Raw genomic sequence first — 20888 nt, 5'->3', positions numbered from 1 at the left:
GCAGCACCAGCATTTCCAGGATTGTTTCTCAGAGAGGATGACAGCCTCCTCCTTTTCAAAGCAGCATTACAACTCACTAGCAGAGTAATGTTGGTTTGTAATCCCTCACGTAGGTCTTTTTGGATGCTGTACAAATGCAACATGCCAGTAGCTTGCTCAAGAAGAATAGGCACTAAGCCTATTTTCTCTGTTTTATAGCAAGGGATGTCCTGTAGACGTGAGCAGAGCCAGAAACATCTGGATTTAAATCCAGTACTCCAGCTTAATTGCTAAAAAGTTTTTCTCAAGCACTTAGCAAGGATCCAGGAGAACTGGGGAGCACCGTCTACAACAAGGGCTGGTGCTGTGAAGGACTTGTGGTAGTGCCGATGTAGCAGCATTCAGTACCGGCGGTGAAGGACCGCCCCCCACCACCCTCCATCTTGGGCAGGACAAAGCCCGCTGCCTCGGCTTCCTCTCAGCGCGGCGACGTCACACAGGGGGCGTGGCCTCCGTTGCCCCGGTGACGGCGGGCGTCCGCCGCCATCAGCCGCGCAGCGTCTCCGCATCCCGCGGGCGGCTTCCGGTCGGACTCTCCGCCGCCTCCACGGTACTCCCCGCAGCACGCGGCCCCCGGGGCGGGGGGACTGGGGTGGCCAGGCCCAGCATCCCCGCGGGGAGTGGTCGCGGCCTTCGGGTGTGCGTCTCCGCCTGTGGCGGGGGTCTGGGAGCGGGACAGCTGTGCAGCCGCTGGGGCTGACTGCCCGTCCGTTTTTAACCTGTTTGGGCAGACTTTTAAAGAGGGAAAGGATCCTGAGCGGTGTCCCCCGCTGGTGCCTTCTGTGTGTAACTAGATCCATTTGTTCATTTATCTTTCAGACCCTCTGTACACGTTACCAATTGAGAAGGGCCATTCAAAGGCAAATGCCCACATTCAGCTTGTCAGTGAGAATTTGGTAGGTGTTTGCCAAAGAGAGCTCACCTGGTAAGCCTGGTTTTCCAGATGTATGCACACAAGTGGATAGAACCTTTTTTACTCAGCTGCTCCCTTAAAGCAACAACCCACCCAGTAAAGGAAGGAAAGTTAGGAATTTTACCTGATATAAAAGACAACGCAGGGAGCACCTTATTGCTGGCTGGGATGACTATAGCAGCAACCTAGAAATGCCCAGTTTCATATCCTGGGTAGTTTCCAAAATTACATATAGGTATTTTTAATAACATACCAAATGCTGATAAACAATATCTTGCATATGGCATTAAAATCTAATAAAACAACTGGACAGTTGCTGGGCTGTTGTTCGAATACAGCTGTTAAAATGTGTTATTTCAGTGTCCTCTTCCGTACCTTGGGATGTAGTTGCATTGCAGCTCAAGGTAACAACATACTCTAACAGCTTGAAATCTACCAGGTATCAACAGCTAAGCAGCCTGTAACAGGTTGCAAACCTATCCTGATTCTTCCAGGTTTGCATAGCTCAGCTTCCCTTAGCTCTTAGTTAGCCCGTGCTTAGCTCTCCCACCGTCCTCCTGCTATCAGTATTCAACCTGGCTAGTTTAAAACCAGCTAGGGCACATCCTTAGGGAACTGCAGTCACATCTTTGGACAGCAGTGATCGATGTCTGGACAGGCTGCATATAGGCAGAATGCCAAGAAAAAGCAGACTTGCTACAGCAAGACTGCAGCAGCACAGTGAATTGGATTTTAAACTAAGAGCCCTCCTGAAACTTTGTGCTTGACTGAGAGTACAAGGCAGATATTTGAGACTCTGAAAGTCCATTCCTATCCAGCATGGAGAAATTTCCCCAAATGAAACATTTTTTTGAAAAATGTTTCTGGATGTCTCTTACCTAGTTATGTCAGGCTCTTGTATATGTAAATATATATCTACTTGACAGAGATGTGTGCTTGTCGACCCCTCTCTGCAGAAACACGTGAAACTGTCATCAAAAAGATCCCTGCAACAGTGTGGCTGTGCCAACAGCTCAGGCGCAACAAGTCAGCAGATGCACAGTCACAAAGGTTGTGAATGTCATAGATGTAATGTTGCAGACGGTATGGTGACGTACTCTGATTTCTATAAAATGTTTTTTAAGTGTATGAATCACCAACTGTGTAACCTGCAATACAAAACAAAACAACTGTGAATTCCTGATCTATAGCATCACAAAATGGGGTGGGCAGAGGCTGAGCTAATGCTCGTTTATAAGCACTTCCAAACTCCTAGAACTTGAATTCCCTTCCAAGAGAAATAAAACAAAAATGCAGTCTCATGCCCAGAAAGCAGTTACTCATAGAAGGTTGCCTAGGTCTTCATAATCTGACACACTCTGATGAGTTAGTGTGCTTGAAATGTCACTGTTATCCTATATGCGTGCGAGTTACTATCCACTGAAATGAAAGGGGTAATGTGCAATTCAAAACAGATTTCAGGCTCTACAGAAGCCAATGTATCTATATCACTTATAATTGAGTCACAATTACAAAGATTTATTGGTAACCATAAATCTTCAAATTTAAGGCATATCTACCGAGGGAAATCAGTGCTCCAGAAGAAAAAGTGTGGATTTTTAATGTGATCTTTTTTGTATGCTAATTCCCATCAAGATATTTTTAGCACGTGCTAAAATTACTGTATTATAAAATAATGTAATTTTACTCTCTAAGTAAAATAACTGCTTCTTCATTTCTAGAGCACACCTAGTGGGAGGGAGTTACATGGGGTAATCTGCTAGAAGTTCACGTGACTCCATATTCACAGTTTCTGCACACTAACTTCTTTATGTAACAAAACTGTTAGACCCTTGGTTTGTAGTATAAGTTTAGATACTGGAAAACAGCCAGAAGACATATCTGTGCATGTGCTGCTAGTCTGATATGCTCCACATCTTGAGAAGCACCATCTAACCGGCTGCAGTCATTAGCATGTGTATGTCTTCTTCTTTCCTCTTCCCAAATGCCCTGTAAATAACACCAGCCTTTTCTGTGGATTGCTTGTATATACATATACTCATCAGCACCAGCCGAAATTCTGATCACTTTAATGCTCTTTGAAATCACTAACGCACCTCTTCTTCTTTATGGCCACACAAACATTAGGTAGAAGTACCAGTCTTCACAAGTATGCTTAGTAGCTTGCTCCATTTCCCGGGCTATGGGCTGTGCTTGGAGGGCAAAGATGCAGTGCCTCCATTTATTGATCGAAGATGGAGAGAGAGGGCTCAGCGGCGCCTGAAGGCTCTTCAGCAGCTTGCAGTGTAAGTGTTTCATGCTTGGGTAATTTAAAACAAACTTGCAAACAAAAACAACAAAAACCCTGACGCACTGAAGTGGTGTTGACTGCAATTTGCTCCTACTTATATTGCCCTTGAAATTAAGAGATTGCTGCTGTTGTGGAGTGTTGTTTCCCATCTGTTTCTTACAGGGTGGACACTACACATTCCTTCATCCCTGTGCTATCTGCTCTGCAGTAGCTGCTGGCAAAATGAAAAGTAATTCAATCTCTTATAGATCAGACAAGTTGCAAAGTCTTCACTGGCTCACGAGTTACTTCAGTGGTAGCTGTCCGAGGAACTTGCAGCCAGGTGGATTGCTTTTGCTGTTCATTCAAGCATGTATGGTGCTTGAACCGGGGCACACGTTTATAGTTCAGAAGTTTTTTGTCTGACTTTTCTCCTGGCATTGCAATCTGCACTTCTAATTCAGCAAATATTTAAGCAATCATTTGAGTTTTGCCACAGTATGCGTCTTCAAGAGTCTTCTTATAGCAACACTCAAGAATGCAGGCATTAGTCTGGCTACTTGTTTTCTTTTTTTTTTTTGCTGTCCTAACAAACTAACTTTAGACCATGGGCTCTTCAAATGATATATTCTCTGGTTTTGTTAACTGAGTTTTACCATTTGCCAGAGAGTAATCAAGGAAGTTTCAGAGTGATATGAAGAATTTCACATCTATTTCTGTTCAGTTTCAAAAGCATATTCTTCTCAATTCTGCAACAAAGTAATACTTTGGAGGTGTTTTGTTTGTTTGTTTCTTATTATCAGCAATTCAAACTGTCCCCAGCACATGAAAACCTCAGTGGCTTCTTCTATTTTGCTTGCTATTCTGTAGCAGCAGACTTTTTGAAACCTTAAGTGTTTTAAAAATACATTCACATTTCAACAACATATATTTGCAAAACATCTTGCAATCAGTAATATATATATATATATATATATATGAAGAAAGAGAAATACATCCCTTCTGTTTCAGTGCTGCTGATAGTGAAGATAGAATTATTTTCCAGCTGCCGTTTCAGTAGCTGTGTTGCTTCTGCAAGGTTATCAGGAATGAATGCTCGTTTATTTCAGCAAAGTCAGCAAATGTAAGTCAAGGTCCTGGAAGAGGCAGGATCTGAGGAATAAAAGAGGCTGTTTCACTGGCTTCCCATTGTGCCTATAACATATCATAACAGGATGAATAGCTTATGCTAATAAAGTTAGATCTTAAGAATAAGTGCCCACCTGCGCTGAATGAAACATAAATCCATCTAACAGCAGCACTCATACATAGAGTCAGCTAGTGGAACTAGCCATCAGCTCAGTTAACTCATTAGAATTTCAAACACGACTTTACAGTAATAGGTTGATTAGTGCTGAATAAGTATCTACTATTATCACACAGCATCTTGAACCCTTCTCCTCTCCTTTGTTACATGATGTGACTAAAAATGCTGGGAAGAGACGACCTTGTCAGTAAACAGTATGTCAAGGGAGATGTAGGAAGCATTACTCTGCAGGCATTGCTGTAGTTTGTAGCCATATGGTTGGCTCCTTGAGTTCCACAGCAAAGCTCACAGGGCTTATGAGGTCTTTGAAGACAGTTGATGTCACTATGCAGCCCCTGTTTTTATCCCAGCTGTCAAGCAATATTATGCATTATTTACCTTATTTCTGTCAATGAGGCTCTATATTTAAAATTAAGTGGCATCAACCAACTCAAATACCCAGAATCCCATAAACTTAAGGTCAGAATTGTTGTAAGTTATCAAAAAAGATATCAGGAAAACAGAACCTTCAGGACTGGCCTTACAAACAATTTAATGATTGACTTTAATAGCACGATATACTACTTAAAAACAACAACAACAGGAAAAACACCACAATTTTGTTTTTTTCAAGGTTGCAGGTTGAGAAGAATAAGACTGGAATATGAAGTAGCTGTGAAATCTAATGGCAGTCCTGATATAGCCTTCAAAGGACTCAATCTCAAACATTCCCTCACTGATTGCCTCAATAGACCACCTGGTTTTAAAATAAAGACCTCATGGCATTAAAAGAAAGAAAACCAAGATGGTCTGACTACTGTAAATTCAAGATGAAGAGAAAATGAAGAAACACTGTTGATGTACTTATTTCTGCATGATTTTTGAAACATTCACATGAACAGCATAATTTTTCTCCTGTATTAGAGAACTGTAATTGAAATCATAGAATCATAGAATCACTCTGGAAAAAACCTTTAAGATCATCAAGTTCTACCACAACCTAACCATACTACCCTAACTCTAACAACCCTCTGGTAAATCATGTCCCTGAGTGGAATGCAGAGAAATACTAGCATGGTATCTTTGCCATGAAAGGTTGTCTCCTTCCCAAGAGCACAAAATAACTCAATTTCAGCGTTTGCATTCATAAAGTTCTCCAATGGGTACCTTCTAGGGATATGCTCTCTGAAGGAAGGGCAATCTAATGCTAATTCTACAAGTCCATTTGACTCAGTGGGGTTGTGTCTTCTCTGTTCAACACAAAAAGTCCCTCCATATGTACTTGCAATTATATAACAGTGTTAACAAGAATTTTCTTCAGAGAACTTGGGTTTCTTCTGGAAAAAAAAAACAAAACTGAGCATATACATATCCCAGGATCTCTCATTTGTTAATCCAAAAGTTATTCCTCCCTTCTTTCCTCATTGTTGCTTCTAAGATTTCTCACACTTGTTTGAAATCCCTAGCTACTTTTGGAAAGCAGCAAATTGTAGTTTTCCACTTTGTTCACTATATCACATACCTTCACTTTACCACATATTTTCTGTTATGGAAAGTTTTTCACTTTAAGAAAATGAGCTCAGCCCCTCAACTCTCAATAGAAGTATTTTTTTAGGTTAAGCATTTAGGCCTTGTCATGACAGGTACATAAAGAACTTTTATTAAATCTGTCTGGCGACTTTTTTTTTTCTGCCAGGGAAATAACACAATAAAGTGTGAAATTGTCTTGCTGTATATGTAAGTATGAAAAAAGCAAAATATAATTGCTTGCGTATGTATGAGGATTTTGTGGAATTTGTAATATGCATGTTTGGATTGTGCAACCAGAGAAGTAGAGAGGAAAAATGAATGATGATGCATAAGAAAAAGAAGTCAGAACTGCTCTGAATGTATTTCATGAGTAAAGAATCTGTACTACCTTGCCTGTGTTTTGGTTTTTAGAGGTCAAACTTCTCTTCACATACCCCAAATGGTGTATGAAGATCCTGAAGTTACTGGAAGGAATCGCTACAAATATTTTGCAAGGTAAGCAATGAACTAATTTGAAACAGAGTTCTGAAGCTTGATTTTGTGAAGTTCATATAATATTTATATGTTCAAGTCTGTTCTCCTTTTTGTTTTACTCACTTTTTTTTTTTTTTTTTTGATCTTTTCTGTCTCTTTACATTCACACTGTCCAGAATTTTCAGGTAATGAGTTACTGTATGAAGCATTCTGTACTTAATCATTATTTGTAGAAAATTTCAGGCAAACTAAACCACCGTGGCACTCAAAACTCCTGGACATGTTCCTTCTATGGAAGGCACAGAAGGCATTTTTAAACTCCCAATTTTTTTTTCCAGGAGCAGAATGGGATTAAAGGGAATCTTTAATTAACTTTTCATCCATGTCCTCTACTGCTCTGTTCCTGCCAGAATTACACTGCGGTCAGCACTAGAATCATGATCTAAACCAACAGCTAGCATACAAACATTCTCAACTTAGTCATGTGTGCTTTGTGTTAAATCTATTTGAAGAGACAGCTATTGGCCAACACAACCACTTTAAATCCCATAAAAATTGTATGTTATTAACATTCTTTAATGCTACTGTAATAGAGTCCATTCTTTCTGATAGGACCTTCATGTTTGGTTAGCTTAACTGTAACACTGACAGAATAGAATCATAGAGTGGTTTGGGTTGGAAGATCATCTAGTTCCAAGCCCCCTGCTATAGGCAGGGACACCACCCTATAGACCAGGTTGCTCAAAGCCCCATCCAGTCTGGTCTTGACTCTCTTTGAAGGGGGAAAAGTAAAACAGTACAGTAGTAGTCACCTGCAAAAAGTCTTATGCACAGCTTTTGTTAATTGAAAGCTTTTAGTTCATCTGGTTGTGTTAGAGAAAGAAAATGAAGGACTGTGTGTTAAAGAATCAGAACAAAAGTATTCCTAATTCATCAGCTGTTCTTTATAATATTGCAGTAAATCTTGACTGTAAATAGAAAGCATTTCTCATTTACAAAAAACTATATGTTTAAAACATTATATAAAATATTATTTAAAGGGGAACAAATGTTTACATGGGTTGATTGTGGTAGGACCAGGGGGAATGGCTTTAAACTGAAACGGGGAGGTTTAGGTCAGATATCAGGAGGAAGTTTTTCACACAGAGGTGGTGACACGCTGAACAGGTTGCCCAAGGAGGCTGTGGATGCCCCATCCCTGGAGGCATTCAAGGCCAGGCTGGATGTGGCTCTGGGCAGCCTGGTCTGCTGGTTGGTGACTGTGCACATAGCAGGGGGTTGAAACTAGATGATCTTTGAAGTCCTATTCAACCAGGCCATTCTATGGTAATCACAGTATACCAATTCTACACTTTTTTTAAGTTTCAGACATGCAAAGTTTTCTAGTTTGTAATGTCTTTTAAGTCTCTCAGAGGCTTAGGAGGATTGCTATGACGCAACAATATGCAAACTATAAGAATGCCTAAGAAAGAATTCTTAGTATGAATACTTTGTCTTCGTGTCCAGTCTTAGTGTACATCACTATATAATAAATATAATAGGTCTACTTTTGCTTTTTCTAATGGACCACTTGGAAGTAGTCCACTGGTGTCCAGAATCTCTATGCTGTTGAAAATCACTGATTTAATTTGCTTTGCTATTGGTGACTCCCCATTTCCTAGCACACCACAGATCACTGTAATTCTTCTGAAATCACAACTGCATCAGTATCAAAAGCTGTAAGGAAAATCAAGATTTTGAATCAGAAAATACTTTTTTTTTTCATGCTCTGTCTGAAGAATAGCACTCATTCCTTCTATTGAAGTATTACTTAGCTGTGAAAGTATTCTTGAATATTCAGGCACAATATGCAGGTTCAGATTCTGAGTTGTGGAAAATCAGTATAACTCCACTGAAATTAATGAACTGCAGTTTTTCTAAGCTATAATGATCTTTTATGCCTCATAGCTATTGACTTGTCTCTTTGTTCTCTTTTTTTTTTCCTTCAGACCTCTTGTCCCTCCTAACAAGCTGCTTCCACTAGATGTTTCTTATGTGATTGCAAAGTAAGTATTGGCTTCTGAAACAAAACTGTTGTAATAGGCCACAGCTCATCTGAAAATGATTGGTTAGCTACTTAGTTAGTGATTAATAGTTTTTGTAATGAATGACAGGAAAAACTTGGTAAGTGATAGAGTTTGTTCACTGTTGAGAATTCCTGGGTGAGCAGGTGACTGCCTGGTTTGGTGCTTGCTTGCAGTAGGTAAGCAGTGCTTTCTGACAGAAGTAGTATGTTAAGATTATGAGGCCTGAAACAGACTGCCAAGCATCTCTGAATCTTGGAAGAAATACCTCTACAGAGGATTCTCCAGTACAGCATTAAATACTATTGAAAATTCTCCTGATGTTTTTTTGTTTTTTTTTTTAAATACAATTTCTGTGATGGCTGCAATACTGTTCAATTGTATAGAGCATCCATTGAGTAATGTGGTAGTCTGATGTGATTTGCAATGCAGATCAAATTTTGAAGAATGCAAATGGAATCAATGGAAGTTGCAACTGCTTGTACCAGAACTGAGTTTTGTTCTGGAAATGCTGGAAAGGCAAACATGTAAGTTAAACTGAAGCAGCACTCCTTCATGTTATACTCAGCCATCAGTTACATTTTGTGCCTATTAGAAGCAGTGCTTTAGAATGAATACATAGGGCAGATTTGCAGCAATAATTCAAGAGAGCTAAAACTGGGAGATTTCTGGTTTGCTTATATAGGGAGGAAGCGTTTGAAGGACTTGGTGTTACCTCTGTCTGCTTTTAGTAAAGGTAATGGATTTAATGTGAATGAAAGCAAAATTCAGATGAAACAATGCACATTTGAATGTGGTACCTTTGACATAGTGTTGCATCTCTGTTTTGTTCTTTTAAATGTGACAAATGTTCTTCCATCTTTCATCACTTTTTAGGACAGAGCCCAATGTCTATTTATCTACAAGAGACAGCGAGATCTTTGGTCCCAAAATACGAACTTTTGGCACACAGACCGATTACAGGGATGGTGAAGCCCAGACAGATCCATATTCCCCTGAATATGTAGTTCCCAGTGGCTCAGTCCCCGAGCTTCTGACACTTGCTACTCTCACTTGGGGTGAGTTGCAGAATCAAGATAAATTGTAATAGTTATATCCCTCCTTTAGCAGCAGATTCTCCTTTATTCAATGTCAGGTTTCAAGTCTACTTGTACCTTTGGTATGGTAGCCCTTTGCAGTTTTCCTTTGTGGCACAATAAAGTGATAATGGCCTGAAGTTGAACATAGAAAGGTTCAGGTTGCACATTAGAAAACTTTTCTTTCCAAAAGAGTGGTAATGCATTGGAACAGATTGCCCAGGGAGGTAGTAGAGTCACTGTCTCTGGAAGTTCTCAAGAAAAGTGTAGATGTGGCACTGAGGGACATGGTTTAGTAGACATTGTGGTGATGGGTTGATAGTTGGACTAGGTGATATTAATGATCTTTTTCAACCTTAATGATTCTATGGTTATTTTATCTATTTTTAAAATAGGTATAGTATTCACATAATTAATAGTGCTCTTCTGGGGCATTTAATAAAGAGCTTTGAATATAAGAAGGTCACATGTTTTACAAGTATGAACTAGTAGAAGTTTTGCACTTACCCTCTGTTCTTCAGTTGTTCTGAGCTAGACATCAGTAAGAAAATAAGAATGCTTCTGTGGAAGAATAGAGCCTGTGGTCCTCATCTCCCAGTGTTTCATCTACAGTAGTGATGCGTACTGGGGGATGACACAGTAAGTGCTCATTCTCAGAAAATATACTCCTTTCCAGCCTGCAGTAGAGGACTGAAGAGGTAACATTCATGTCAACTAAGCTATAGCAACTGCAGGTCCAATCATTTCTCATGTAGTATTCTACTGGCTTTGGATGTATTTACTTCTGCCTATTGGCCCTTCTGCATCTCTTTAACGTAGGGGTTTGTGCCCATGAAGCCCTCTAATACTTTAGTGCCCTGATGGATGGACAGTTCTTCTAAAGAGCTGCTGTTTCTTGTCCCTCTAAGGCCGGGGGCTACCAGCAGGACTAGCCGAAGTGGAGATGATTGAACGTGCCCGGGAAAAACGTGCATGGGAAGCAACTCTTCCAGCCATGGACAGTGCCTCGAACACTGCAAAGAGGAGGAAAATGATGGAGGAAATGGAGAGGAAGGAATGGGCTTTTAGAGAACAGGAAATAGAAAAGTGAGAGTCCAGTTGTACACTTTATTTCTTTTAATTATGACCTAAAGAGAAAAGAAACAAGAAGGGTTAGAAGATTGGCTGGAGGGTACAAACCTTTGATTTCTGCAGAAATCCCCTGATCTGCAGAAGGGATATTTTTGTTAAGTTTAATATGAGATTGCTACTACAGCAGTCTTTCCACCAGCAGGTTTCTACTTTTAAAAAAGAAAGATTAAAAATGAGATACGCAATATGAACTGTGTGTAAAGCCACCAGCTGGTACATTGCACACAACAGTGCAGAGTTCTCTAAATCATACCTGGCTTTTCTTTTCCTTAAAGGTTGCAAGAGATTCGACTGGAAGTCTTTAAGAAGCTGCTGCAGAGGCGAGAGGAGAGACAAAATGAGCTGGATGCCAAGCGCTTGGATGACCACTGGCAAAATCATCAGAAGGCTAAAGAAGAGAAAATAAAAAAGATTCAGCGCGATTTTGCACTGAGTATGTTTGAGAACCAGGGAGAGTGCAGTGTGAGATTTAGTTTTCAAACAAGCCCTTTCTATTTTCACAAGGTTGCAGTCTTTGTTCAAGATGAAACAGGTAGCAACCACAATATAGATATGCACAGCCAGCATGTGTTCTGGGCAAACTGGCTGTGTTTTATGTTATCCAGCAGGAGCCTCTGCTAATTCCTGAAGCTGAGGCTTTTTAAAACTGTATGAAGAAAGTTCTTACATTTGTGTATCCTTTTCAGTGCTCAGGAAACTGATAGCTAAGAAGAAGAATGTGATGGGGAAGCTGGAAAGACGCAATATCATCAAAGAATATACTGACTTTGCATCACAAACATATGCTCCTTTGTCTAGGATTGGGTATTTCCCAGACAACCATTCTGAACACTATGTTGTAAAAAACTTCTATCTTAAAACCTTTGCAGGTAAGGCATTTTGGAAGTGCATAATCAAAGAATAAGAGAGTTAGGCAAAGCAGACTATGATAACAAAAGAGAGTAAATAGAAGGCTTACCCCTATCCTGGGCTCACACACAAAACTCCAGCAGAGCAGATCTCCAGAAGAGATCCGTCCCCACTGCTAGCCAGCTCTTAAATAGGTCTAGGAGGACCTAGCCTGGCTCCACCCCTTCCAGCAGCACAGGTGAATTGCCTTCACCTGTGCTCTTCTGGCTGACTTACTGCTCTCCTCATGTGATCAATCAGAGGTTCAGGTTGTGACTCAGGAGTTCCCATACAGGAAGACTTAGTTGCTATGAGATATTTATTAAAAATACTAACAAACTTCAAATTTTGCTCTTCATCACTTTGTTACTTAGTTGCTCTTTATTTCTCTCAGGACTGTGCGAACTGGAAGCATCTCTCCCAGATTCTGTCACCCAGGTCGAAATTAAAGCTCCAAAGCCTAAAAACAACATCACTAAGACTGGATATATTAAAAGATCAGCAAGGCTAGAAGTGGAGCTGGCACTGGTTCACCAGGTATGGAGGTGCATCCAGCAGTATGTCAGTTCCTTTCAGGTTTGAACTGCCCTGAAATGCTTTTAGGAAGACAAACGTGTAAGCAATCTCCCAATTTGCTGTGCTAAATTCATATTTTGTCTAAGACAACTTCAAGGACAGAGAGTATGAGACATTCAGTCTGTTGTAGACATGACCAGCACTGCTCTGGAACTCCATCTGTTAGTACTTCTTTCGCATGAGCATCTGTGGCTCTGCTTTGGCCTTCTAGAAAACAAGCATAGCTGCTTCTGTCTACCTACAGATTTGGTATTTGGGCTGGGATGTGCTATGTCAGTTAGAAAGTGTGTCCTGCAGTTTGCTCATTCTCTTTTCTCCTTTGCACATGTGGCAAGCCTGCTGGTTACACTGCCAAACTAATAATGATTAAGTAAACCAAATGTGACTTCATAGTTTAAAAGTTTTTTTACATTTTAAAAAAATGTCCATTCTAAGTACATGTTGTAAAAACATGTGCAGCAAAGCGTGATTGAGATGGCTGCACTCATAAAATCGGATCAGAAAGGAGGATTGAATCACTGTTATTCCTAAACAACAGCATCGTATTGTAGTGCTTTGTATATCTTAATTTATCACAACTGTTCATGCACGTGAGATGTCCATATATGCAATTAACCACTGAGGAAAGAAACACCTTATTTGCATCTACAGTCACAATATTAGTAAATTAAGTACTCCTTTAAGTATGCTCCTTATGAGGGTTACCTTTTTTTAAGATCAGGCTTATTCTTATGGGCTGATGCATCTCTAAAAAATACTAATGTTACTTATTTTTACTTTGCAAATTTTTCTTTAGTGAAAAATACTTCAGATTTGGAAATTAAATGTATAGCATTCTTGGTTTAGTGTAATTAATTGATAGTCAATTGAATAATATTTAAATTGAAATATTGCTCTGAGAAAACAATCACATTACTTCAAGTTTAAATTTCACTGGACCTTGTAAAAGATTAAGCATTGTATCTGATCATTACTCAGATAGAAAATCTTCAGGAAAGTCTGTGCTACAGGAAGTGTCAGGAACTAAGGACACTGGTTGACTACAGATTTAGAGAAGAGAACGTGACACTACTGAAGAGGTTTGAGCTTGGATGCTTTCCACATAAGATAGTGATCATGTGTACTCAGATCATGACACGTAGCTCTCATGCGCAGCAGAATGTTAGCCTGAGCTTTCAGGACTGAAATCTAATTACAACAGTTGTATTCTGTTTTCAAAATACTTCTGATGGTTTGAAAGACCACAGTGGAATGTCTGAACTGTACCCACTGGTGAGAAATATGCCATAATAGAGGCTGCTAACGTAATTTTTTCTCTTCAAAGACGAAGCGATAGCCAAAAGGAATGGAATGCAGAACTAAAGCAGACAATACTGCATCTTTTCTTCTGTGGTACATCACTAGGGCTATATTGATTTATACCAGCTGAGAGGCTAGCACAACAAAAACTCATTTCCCCTCCATAAAAAGGCAAAATATATGTTCTTCTAAAGTCACAAAACATTTCCTTTGCAGGCAGAGATAATAAATCTACTGCACAAAATTTAACTACTAATTTTAGATATACAGAACAAGACACAAAGCTAGTCAGTCCAAACTAGCAGAAAGTAGTGACACACTGCTAGAGACTCAGCCAGCCACCATTAAACATATTTTCTGCTTAGAGCAACAAGAGAAGAAACAATTTTATCATAGCAGTCTATCTTCAGAATTGCAAGTATTTTTGTCTTGGTTAGCTCTTGAGCTCTGTGGTGATGCTGCTAATTAGTTCTCCCATCAGAGCCTTTGGATTCCTAATTTTAGCAGCTGTAGCATGTTCTCTGGCTTAGCAGGGGCCTCTATGACAGGTCCAGTTCATAAGCTACTGGTGTTGTTGAGAAGTGGGGAGTAAAGGGGGCAGAATGCTTGATTAACAGAATCTAGTACTCGAGAGGACAGCAGTCCGACCACTTGTTTTAAACAATCTCAAGCCTGCCAATAACTTCCTTTGGCTCAAAGAACATGAAAGAGGTTTAAAGCAGACAGTTGAGGATCATCTCAAAAGGACTATGTTGCTTTGTGTGATTTCTACAGCCAAGCAGCTAGACCAGTGTTCTCTTCAAAATCCTCTTTTTAGCACTGCCCCAGCACTCTGTCTAGAAATTTTCTCCCTTAATTCTGGAAATGAAGCAGTACTCTAGTAAATTCAAAGTGTGTAATCATCTAGCTTTGGAATGAGCTTCCCTCTGTTTTTTTGTTTTGTTTTGTTTTTGCTGGCTAATCTCTGGAAGGAGGCAGCAAAAGAGGAGGAATGTTAGACTTTGTCATTAGAAGTAATTGTTTTTAATAAAGAAAATCTGCAAGGCATGCTTCTCCGGCAAAAAAAGTGGAAAGTTGGACTAATTCTCCTCATTGTATTCCTCTTGCATTGCCATACTGAACATCTTCCTAAAGTTAAAGGCTATAAAAAGGGACAAGAGATTATCCAGGGAACTACAGAAAGGGTGTATGTCCAGAAGAAAGCTCCCTCCAGAATTGAAACTAATCAAAAAAGGAATGATTTGGGAGGAGTATCCTGAAACTTTTTGCAAGAGTATTATTTACATTCAGTGTTCTTTGAATAATACTCTAAATCAAGAGAATGTGGCTGAAACAGGATTTACAGTAACAGCTACGTTCTGTACCTTAAACCAAATCTGTAAAAAGACAAGGAAAGCCAGTTCTTAGCCAGCACAAATAGTAATGCTTAAAGGAATGTAAGTGAACCATTATATAACCGTAGGTGATAATCAAAGGCGTTAATTCAGTTCAAAAAAGAGATAATGCACTGATGTAGCTAATTATCACAGAAAATAAATGCAACTAGGGAATTGGATATGCCAAGGAACAGAGGAGCTACTGGAATAAATCCCAGTGCAGAGCAGTGCATGACTGCAGGCTGACCATGGTGCTCAAATGACTCAGAAGAGATGAAGTGTCAGGTAGTTTCAATGTGCTGGATCCAGATGACATCAGAACAGAGCATCTCTCACCTCAGCATCAAGTGCAACTCTCATCATGGCTATTTTCCTTCAACCCATTGCTGGAAGGAGGTGGAGAGATAGGATGGCCAAGAATATCTCTGGAGAAAATCTGTGCCAGCTTCAAAGAGTAGGAAAAGCCACTAAAGCAGTTATTTCATCTCTACATCAGATCGGTAGTTGGCTGATTCTCAGGTAGATTCTAAGAGCTATCACATCAAACTTGAACAGCCAAGATGCAGCAGGCATGTTGCATTGCAAAGTATTCAGTCTGGCCTTAGTGATCTCACCTTTCTCATTCATGGGCAAAAAGGAAGGCAAAGAAGGCAAAGACACAATAATATACTCTGTTATATATGAAAATAAGACATGGTGTCCTGTGAACAAAGATGATTAAAGAGAAGATAGATAATTAAGAAATCTAACAGATGGTTTCCTTGTACGAAGAGTTGTTTCTCAAGCCACTATCCTGTAAAGAGTTTTGCTTCGGTCGGAAGCCAGTCAAAAAAGCAAAGTGTTTGGCCAAAAGCAGAGGTACCATTTCCTATTCACTGCATTCATTAGGAAAATGAAAAGGAGGTGAAAGATTTAGCTGATCCTTCCCTGTCCAATCCAATCAGACTTTACCATGACTCTGAACCTACTACTTGAAAGAAGTAACACAGTCTACCTCAGAAATGTTAGCATGTGAGAGGTAGGCAGTACCTTTTGAAATACGTTGCTTAGAACTTTAGCACATTTTTTCAAAGTCTTAGGAAAATATTTATATAGCAATTCTTCCATTCTGATCTCTCTGTCTGGAATGGAAAAATGGTGACTTGTTAAGGTAAGCAGAACATGTTAATGCCAAAAACACACCTTCTTCTTTTTGTGCACTGAAATCTTAAAATACCTTAAAACCTCAGATTTGAGAAAGCAAATGGTAACCATTTTTGACTTAGTAAGGATAACAAAGCAGTGCTGGCTTGTGCTGACATGAAAGCTTACAGCCACTTCTGGGAACTGCAGTACTTCTCAAAACTGCATTTATAAGAATTCCTGCTTGTCAGAAGTGTTTATAGATCTTCTGGCTTTGAAAGTTGGAATTCTGGTTGTGTTTTATTATTCTGGTTAACAAGAAAGATTTTTAAAGAAAAAGGTTTTATCAGAAAAATTCTTATGAATGCAGCATTGTATTAATAAACATAGGAGCCACTGTTTTGAAAATCATCACAATTATAAGGGATTTTTTTCTTTCACATTTTTCCCTATCATGCAAAACATCTTATAAATCATAGCAAGAACTACTGTTCTGAAGAACTACTGTGTTCTTCGTACCAGAAAGCTCGTAGGTCACCAAATACAAGAAAGGGTTCAGAAGATTTAATCTGTAACCATTTCACGTGGCTTATATACAGTTTATAGGCTTTGACTTTTGCATTATTAATACGGTCCATTTCAGAAGATTCACTGAAAAAGCATTTTACCCCCTCCACCTAGAAGACTCTCTACTTTTCTGCACCCATTGATTATCCTGGCCCAAATGTTTAGCTCCAGTATTCAAGAAAAGTTTTGTACAATAACCACTGGTGTTTCAAAAATTGCAAGTGCCATCTATTTTCTGTTACTGGAGAGAGAAATGCAGTGAGGGATTTCTTTTCTTTGTTTCCTTGGATTTTATTTTTGTTTTTTCATATTTGACTGTATCTTTGCAACGTGCCTTCTCTAAAAATAAATGAATAAATAAAAACAGAAGAATAAAATAAAAGGTCTCTTTGCTGAAGTTCTTCTAGTCATAAAGACCAAAGATCCAATCTGCGCAGTGGTAAGATTATATTTCAGAAAGAAATTTAAATGCATGTAGACAGGTATTGCAGTGCCATTGGAAGAGATTGTTTGAATACCTTGCAATTAAGTAGGTTGCAAGGGGCATCTGGCAGGACTTTGTCTGTAAAAACAGTTTGGAAATATCTTGAAGGGGCAGAGACCTTGATGGCAATTTCAGCTTCCAGCCTGCTTAGGCCTACAAATTCTGGCATCTGCCACCACGCAGCTGCAAGCAGAGTAAAGTCCACTTTTCGTGGTGAATTTTCCTGGTAGAAGGAAGTTCTCAGGCAAGTTTACCTTCCTTTTTGCCTTTAATCTACTTATGCAGTTGCTGTGAGTGCTGCTGGGCAGAGGAGAGTTTCAGAGCATATTTTCCAAAGAGGTCCTGGATCATTCAGTACAGCCCTGTGCAGAAACAGGATATCATACAGAGAGATTTTCCCAAGGAGGGAGCACAGAACAGTGACTCTTGGAGTGAACTCCTTTACTAGTGGCTACATAACACTTTCAACCTGCAGTAACAGTTGTAGTACCTATAGTTAAAGGCAAAATCTTACAACCATTTTCTTCAATACATAAACTGTAATTGTGATGTTTTTACCCAGGCTTTGAAAGTACTTCTATCGTAGGAATGTCATAATATCCTTGTCATTGCAGAAGGCAAGAAAGTAACACATACAATTGCTTCTGCTTGCAGATGGGTCAGTGTTAAATCTTCAAATGGAAAAAATTACTTTCAAAAATGTTTTATTTTGGAGATTGGGTTCACACCAATTTCAGGCGACTCGCTCTATACAGTTGCTGATGATTGACTTGTAAATATCATAAAATAGCTCTCACTTCCTTGCAAATTGTTTTGAAATTCCCATTGGTATCTTCTGAATAGCATAATCTACCAGCCATATTCCTATATACTACAAAACTATATAGTTTTTCATTTGCTGTGTCGTGCAGAGTGGAAGCCATAAGGCTGTAAAACGCAGGACTTCTTTCAGTCTGTGAGATCAGGAGTAGCCAGCATCTGCAGTAGAGGCCTTACTATCTTGCTCTAACTAGCTCAGCTCTGAGTAAACTCTGTGACTTTTTCAGGCACTGTTGGAGAAGAAGAATAAAGTCAAGGAGCCAAAGAAGCCTCTTCACTTCCTTGAAAAAGTAGAAAAGCCTGTCCCTCGTCCCCCTACTCCAATTTTGGAAAAACCATCAATTGTAAGTGGAATGATTTTAGCACTATTCATTTATTTTCTTTTGATCCTCCATTATTTCCTACCTGGTTGTTGAAGGAATGCCCAGAGAAGGAAGGAAGTGAGTTTTATCTTTTTTGTTGTCATTATGTATTTGTCTTACAAATACAAGTGCATTTCTTAAGCCTCTCTTATTTATTTATTCTACGAAGATTCTAGTAACTGAAGAACTGGAAATCTTTTACCTTACCTGTTGGCTAAATCCTTTAATTAGCTTCCATTTATAAAGAAATAAATTAGTAGATGTGTTGTTCCCTTGCTCATTGGGAACAAAGAAGCAATCATAGATCTCAGCAAACATGAATTTATTCAGCGTCTTCCATCCTTCTGATCTGACAACACCATCATAATCCAGGGGAGCTATTAAGTTTAGTCCCATTGAAGTCCATAAGACTTTGGTACTTAGCACTGAGAATGCACTTCATTAATTTGCTGAAATGAAGCTCTTGTCATTGCAAAGGACTCAGTCTTTGATGAACGTGCTCAGTTTAGGTGACGGTTCACCTTCATTTTTCTGTGGAGATCAGAACGGCAGTAATGTGTCATGAGGATTGTGATGTGCCATAGGAAAAAAACAAAACAACTTCTTAGGGGAGCTGCAACTTCTTTTCTGTTTTTGAAGTAACGCACTTAAGAGATGGTTGCCCCAGTGGATGGCTTTGTCTGCTTATTAACACCATTTTCCTGAGGCAGTAAAAAATCAGACATAATTGCCATTTAAACTTGTGAATTTTGGAGAGTCACACAGCCATGAAAGCACGAGAGAAAAAGTCTTATTAAGCCATCCATGCCATCTTCCCTCATGCAGTATGATGATCTATGTTTTATACAGTCCATTTTAAGATGAATGCAGCAAGAATATCTGCTTGGGGAGAACTTTCTACAGTTTTACTAACACCTAGCTATTAGGTGTTGTATTGGAGTAGTACATTTACACTACTTAGATACAAGACTTTGGAAGATTCTTTTAGACACAAGGAAAGAAATCAGAAAAATGCATCTCTTAATCATAGTCATTCTTGAAGCTATTTTCAGATTATATCTTCTTTTGGAAGGGTTCCATTACAATACACTTCCACTTAGATTAATTCTGCCAACATTTGGTTGATTTCCAAATATCCTTATGTGTGAACACTTACATGATTTGAGCTCTCCAGTGAAGAGATTTGTGAAATCAGTCCACTTCAGCCACCAAAGAGCATCTGCAGCATCACCTGCCTACCTTACAGAATCCAAGTAAGCTTTATCCTACCAGTTTTCTCCTGAAAGCAAGGTCATTCTTTCTTGCTGGTTTGTAGCAGGTGGATTGAAAGGTTGATGATTACTCTTGCTAAAGCATTGTTTGTAGCACCAAACAGTACAACTCCAAGTACAGAAGATTACATCACACAAAAATATAGACTAAATCTTATAGTAATTTGCCTTACCTGTATTGCATATATGTTGATTGTCTCCACTTCCATGCCTGGAGGGTTTGTAGGCCTCACCTCTGCAGCCAGGTGACGTGGTGCAGTTTAGCTTTCTAACTAGACTGTGAATCTATCCTTTCTTTCCATAGGAAAAGAACACACCAAATCAAAAGACAGTCCTTCTCTCATTCCATGCTCTTCCCAGCACTTCTCAAATGCCACTTTTCCATTCAAACTTTATAGGCTCTTTATGTAAAAAAAAAACCTTCTTTCAATTTTTAGTTTTCTTTTTATCTTTCCCAGGTACCTAATGAGCTTTCTCTCCCTGCTGCTGTCAGTTCAGCAAGATCCCTCAGCAAGAAAAAATGCTGCCCATTCTATTTAAAATAAGCTTTTTTTTTTCTTCTCCTGTGGACCTGTTCTCTTTCTCATTACATACCATCATTTTTCCAAGTTGTATCAGTCATACAATTCTACACTAGCGAACTTCTTGAAGAAACAGATTGCACTCTAGGGTAATTTATTTTACTTCCAAACTATCAATTTATTGAGTCTTAATTTACCAAGTTACTCTGATGAAGGTCACCACTGGAAGAAAATATAAGACAAAAAAAAAAAAGGATATGTTGCTTTTTAATCCCTTTATTTATAGTTAACAGCTCTCTTGCAGCTCCTTAAATAATTCTTCTATCCCCTTAGTGTCTTCACCTGTAAATTTGTGTTGCTCACTGTCATTTTGCCAACTCAGTCAAGCGATAAGTCATACTTCTAACATGTACAGTCATTTTCTCCATCAGTATCTTAGTATTAGATACTTCTCTCTAGAGACCCTCTAAAATCTCAGATAGAACCTCATTATATTGTCTTGCTCCCCCACCTCTTATAAAACATGGAAGTATGTATTATTCTGACTCATATTCCTTTCATTAGAAGAAAAGCTCACAAACAATTGAGAAATTGGTATTAATTTCACTTTTTGATAGTTAGGTGGATACTCCATGGAAATCTCAGCCTCCAAATAAATTGGCAGTTATTGTGTGGATTTTTGTTTGGTTTTGTCAGGAGGAAGAGGAAAGAGAACTGGCAGTGATCTGCTTGCAGAAATTGCTCCGAGGCAGGGCTATTCAGAACAAGGTACTTTGTGTGTCTTGGTTTATGTCTCTCTTCAGAATGACGGTGGGAATGATTG

General features: G+C 39.2%; 1 protein-coding gene across 1 annotated transcript in view; it reads left to right on the top strand.

Annotated features, from left to right (window-relative positions):
* Positions 1 to 488: 488 nt before the first annotated feature.
* CFAP91 (cilia and flagella associated protein 91) overlaps positions 489 to 20888 on the top strand; it is a 31993-nt gene continuing 11593 nt past the window's right edge. The window contains exons 1-11 of the mRNA XM_052666338.1: positions 489 to 589; positions 3080 to 3237; positions 6448 to 6531; positions 8499 to 8555; positions 9450 to 9631; positions 10558 to 10735; positions 11056 to 11213; positions 11467 to 11649; positions 12063 to 12205; positions 18139 to 18255; positions 20762 to 20833. Of these exons, the coding sequence (XP_052522298.1) occupies positions 3104 to 3237; positions 6448 to 6531; positions 8499 to 8555; positions 9450 to 9631; positions 10558 to 10735; positions 11056 to 11213; positions 11467 to 11649; positions 12063 to 12205; positions 18139 to 18255; positions 20762 to 20833 (1308 nt within the window). The 5' untranslated portion in view covers positions 489 to 589; positions 3080 to 3103. The remainder of the gene's footprint in view (positions 590 to 3079; positions 3238 to 6447; positions 6532 to 8498; positions 8556 to 9449; positions 9632 to 10557; positions 10736 to 11055; positions 11214 to 11466; positions 11650 to 12062; positions 12206 to 18138; positions 18256 to 20761; positions 20834 to 20888) is intronic.

The sequence above is a fragment of the Tympanuchus pallidicinctus genome, unplaced genomic scaffold (assembly GCF_026119805.1).
Source record: "Tympanuchus pallidicinctus isolate F22 unplaced genomic scaffold, pur_lepc_1.0 scaffold10, whole genome shotgun sequence".
NCBI lineage: Eukaryota > Metazoa > Chordata > Aves > Galliformes > Phasianidae > Tympanuchus > Tympanuchus pallidicinctus.
Note: the sequence above shows the minus strand (reverse complement) of the source record. Positions and strands in the feature narration are given on the sequence as shown.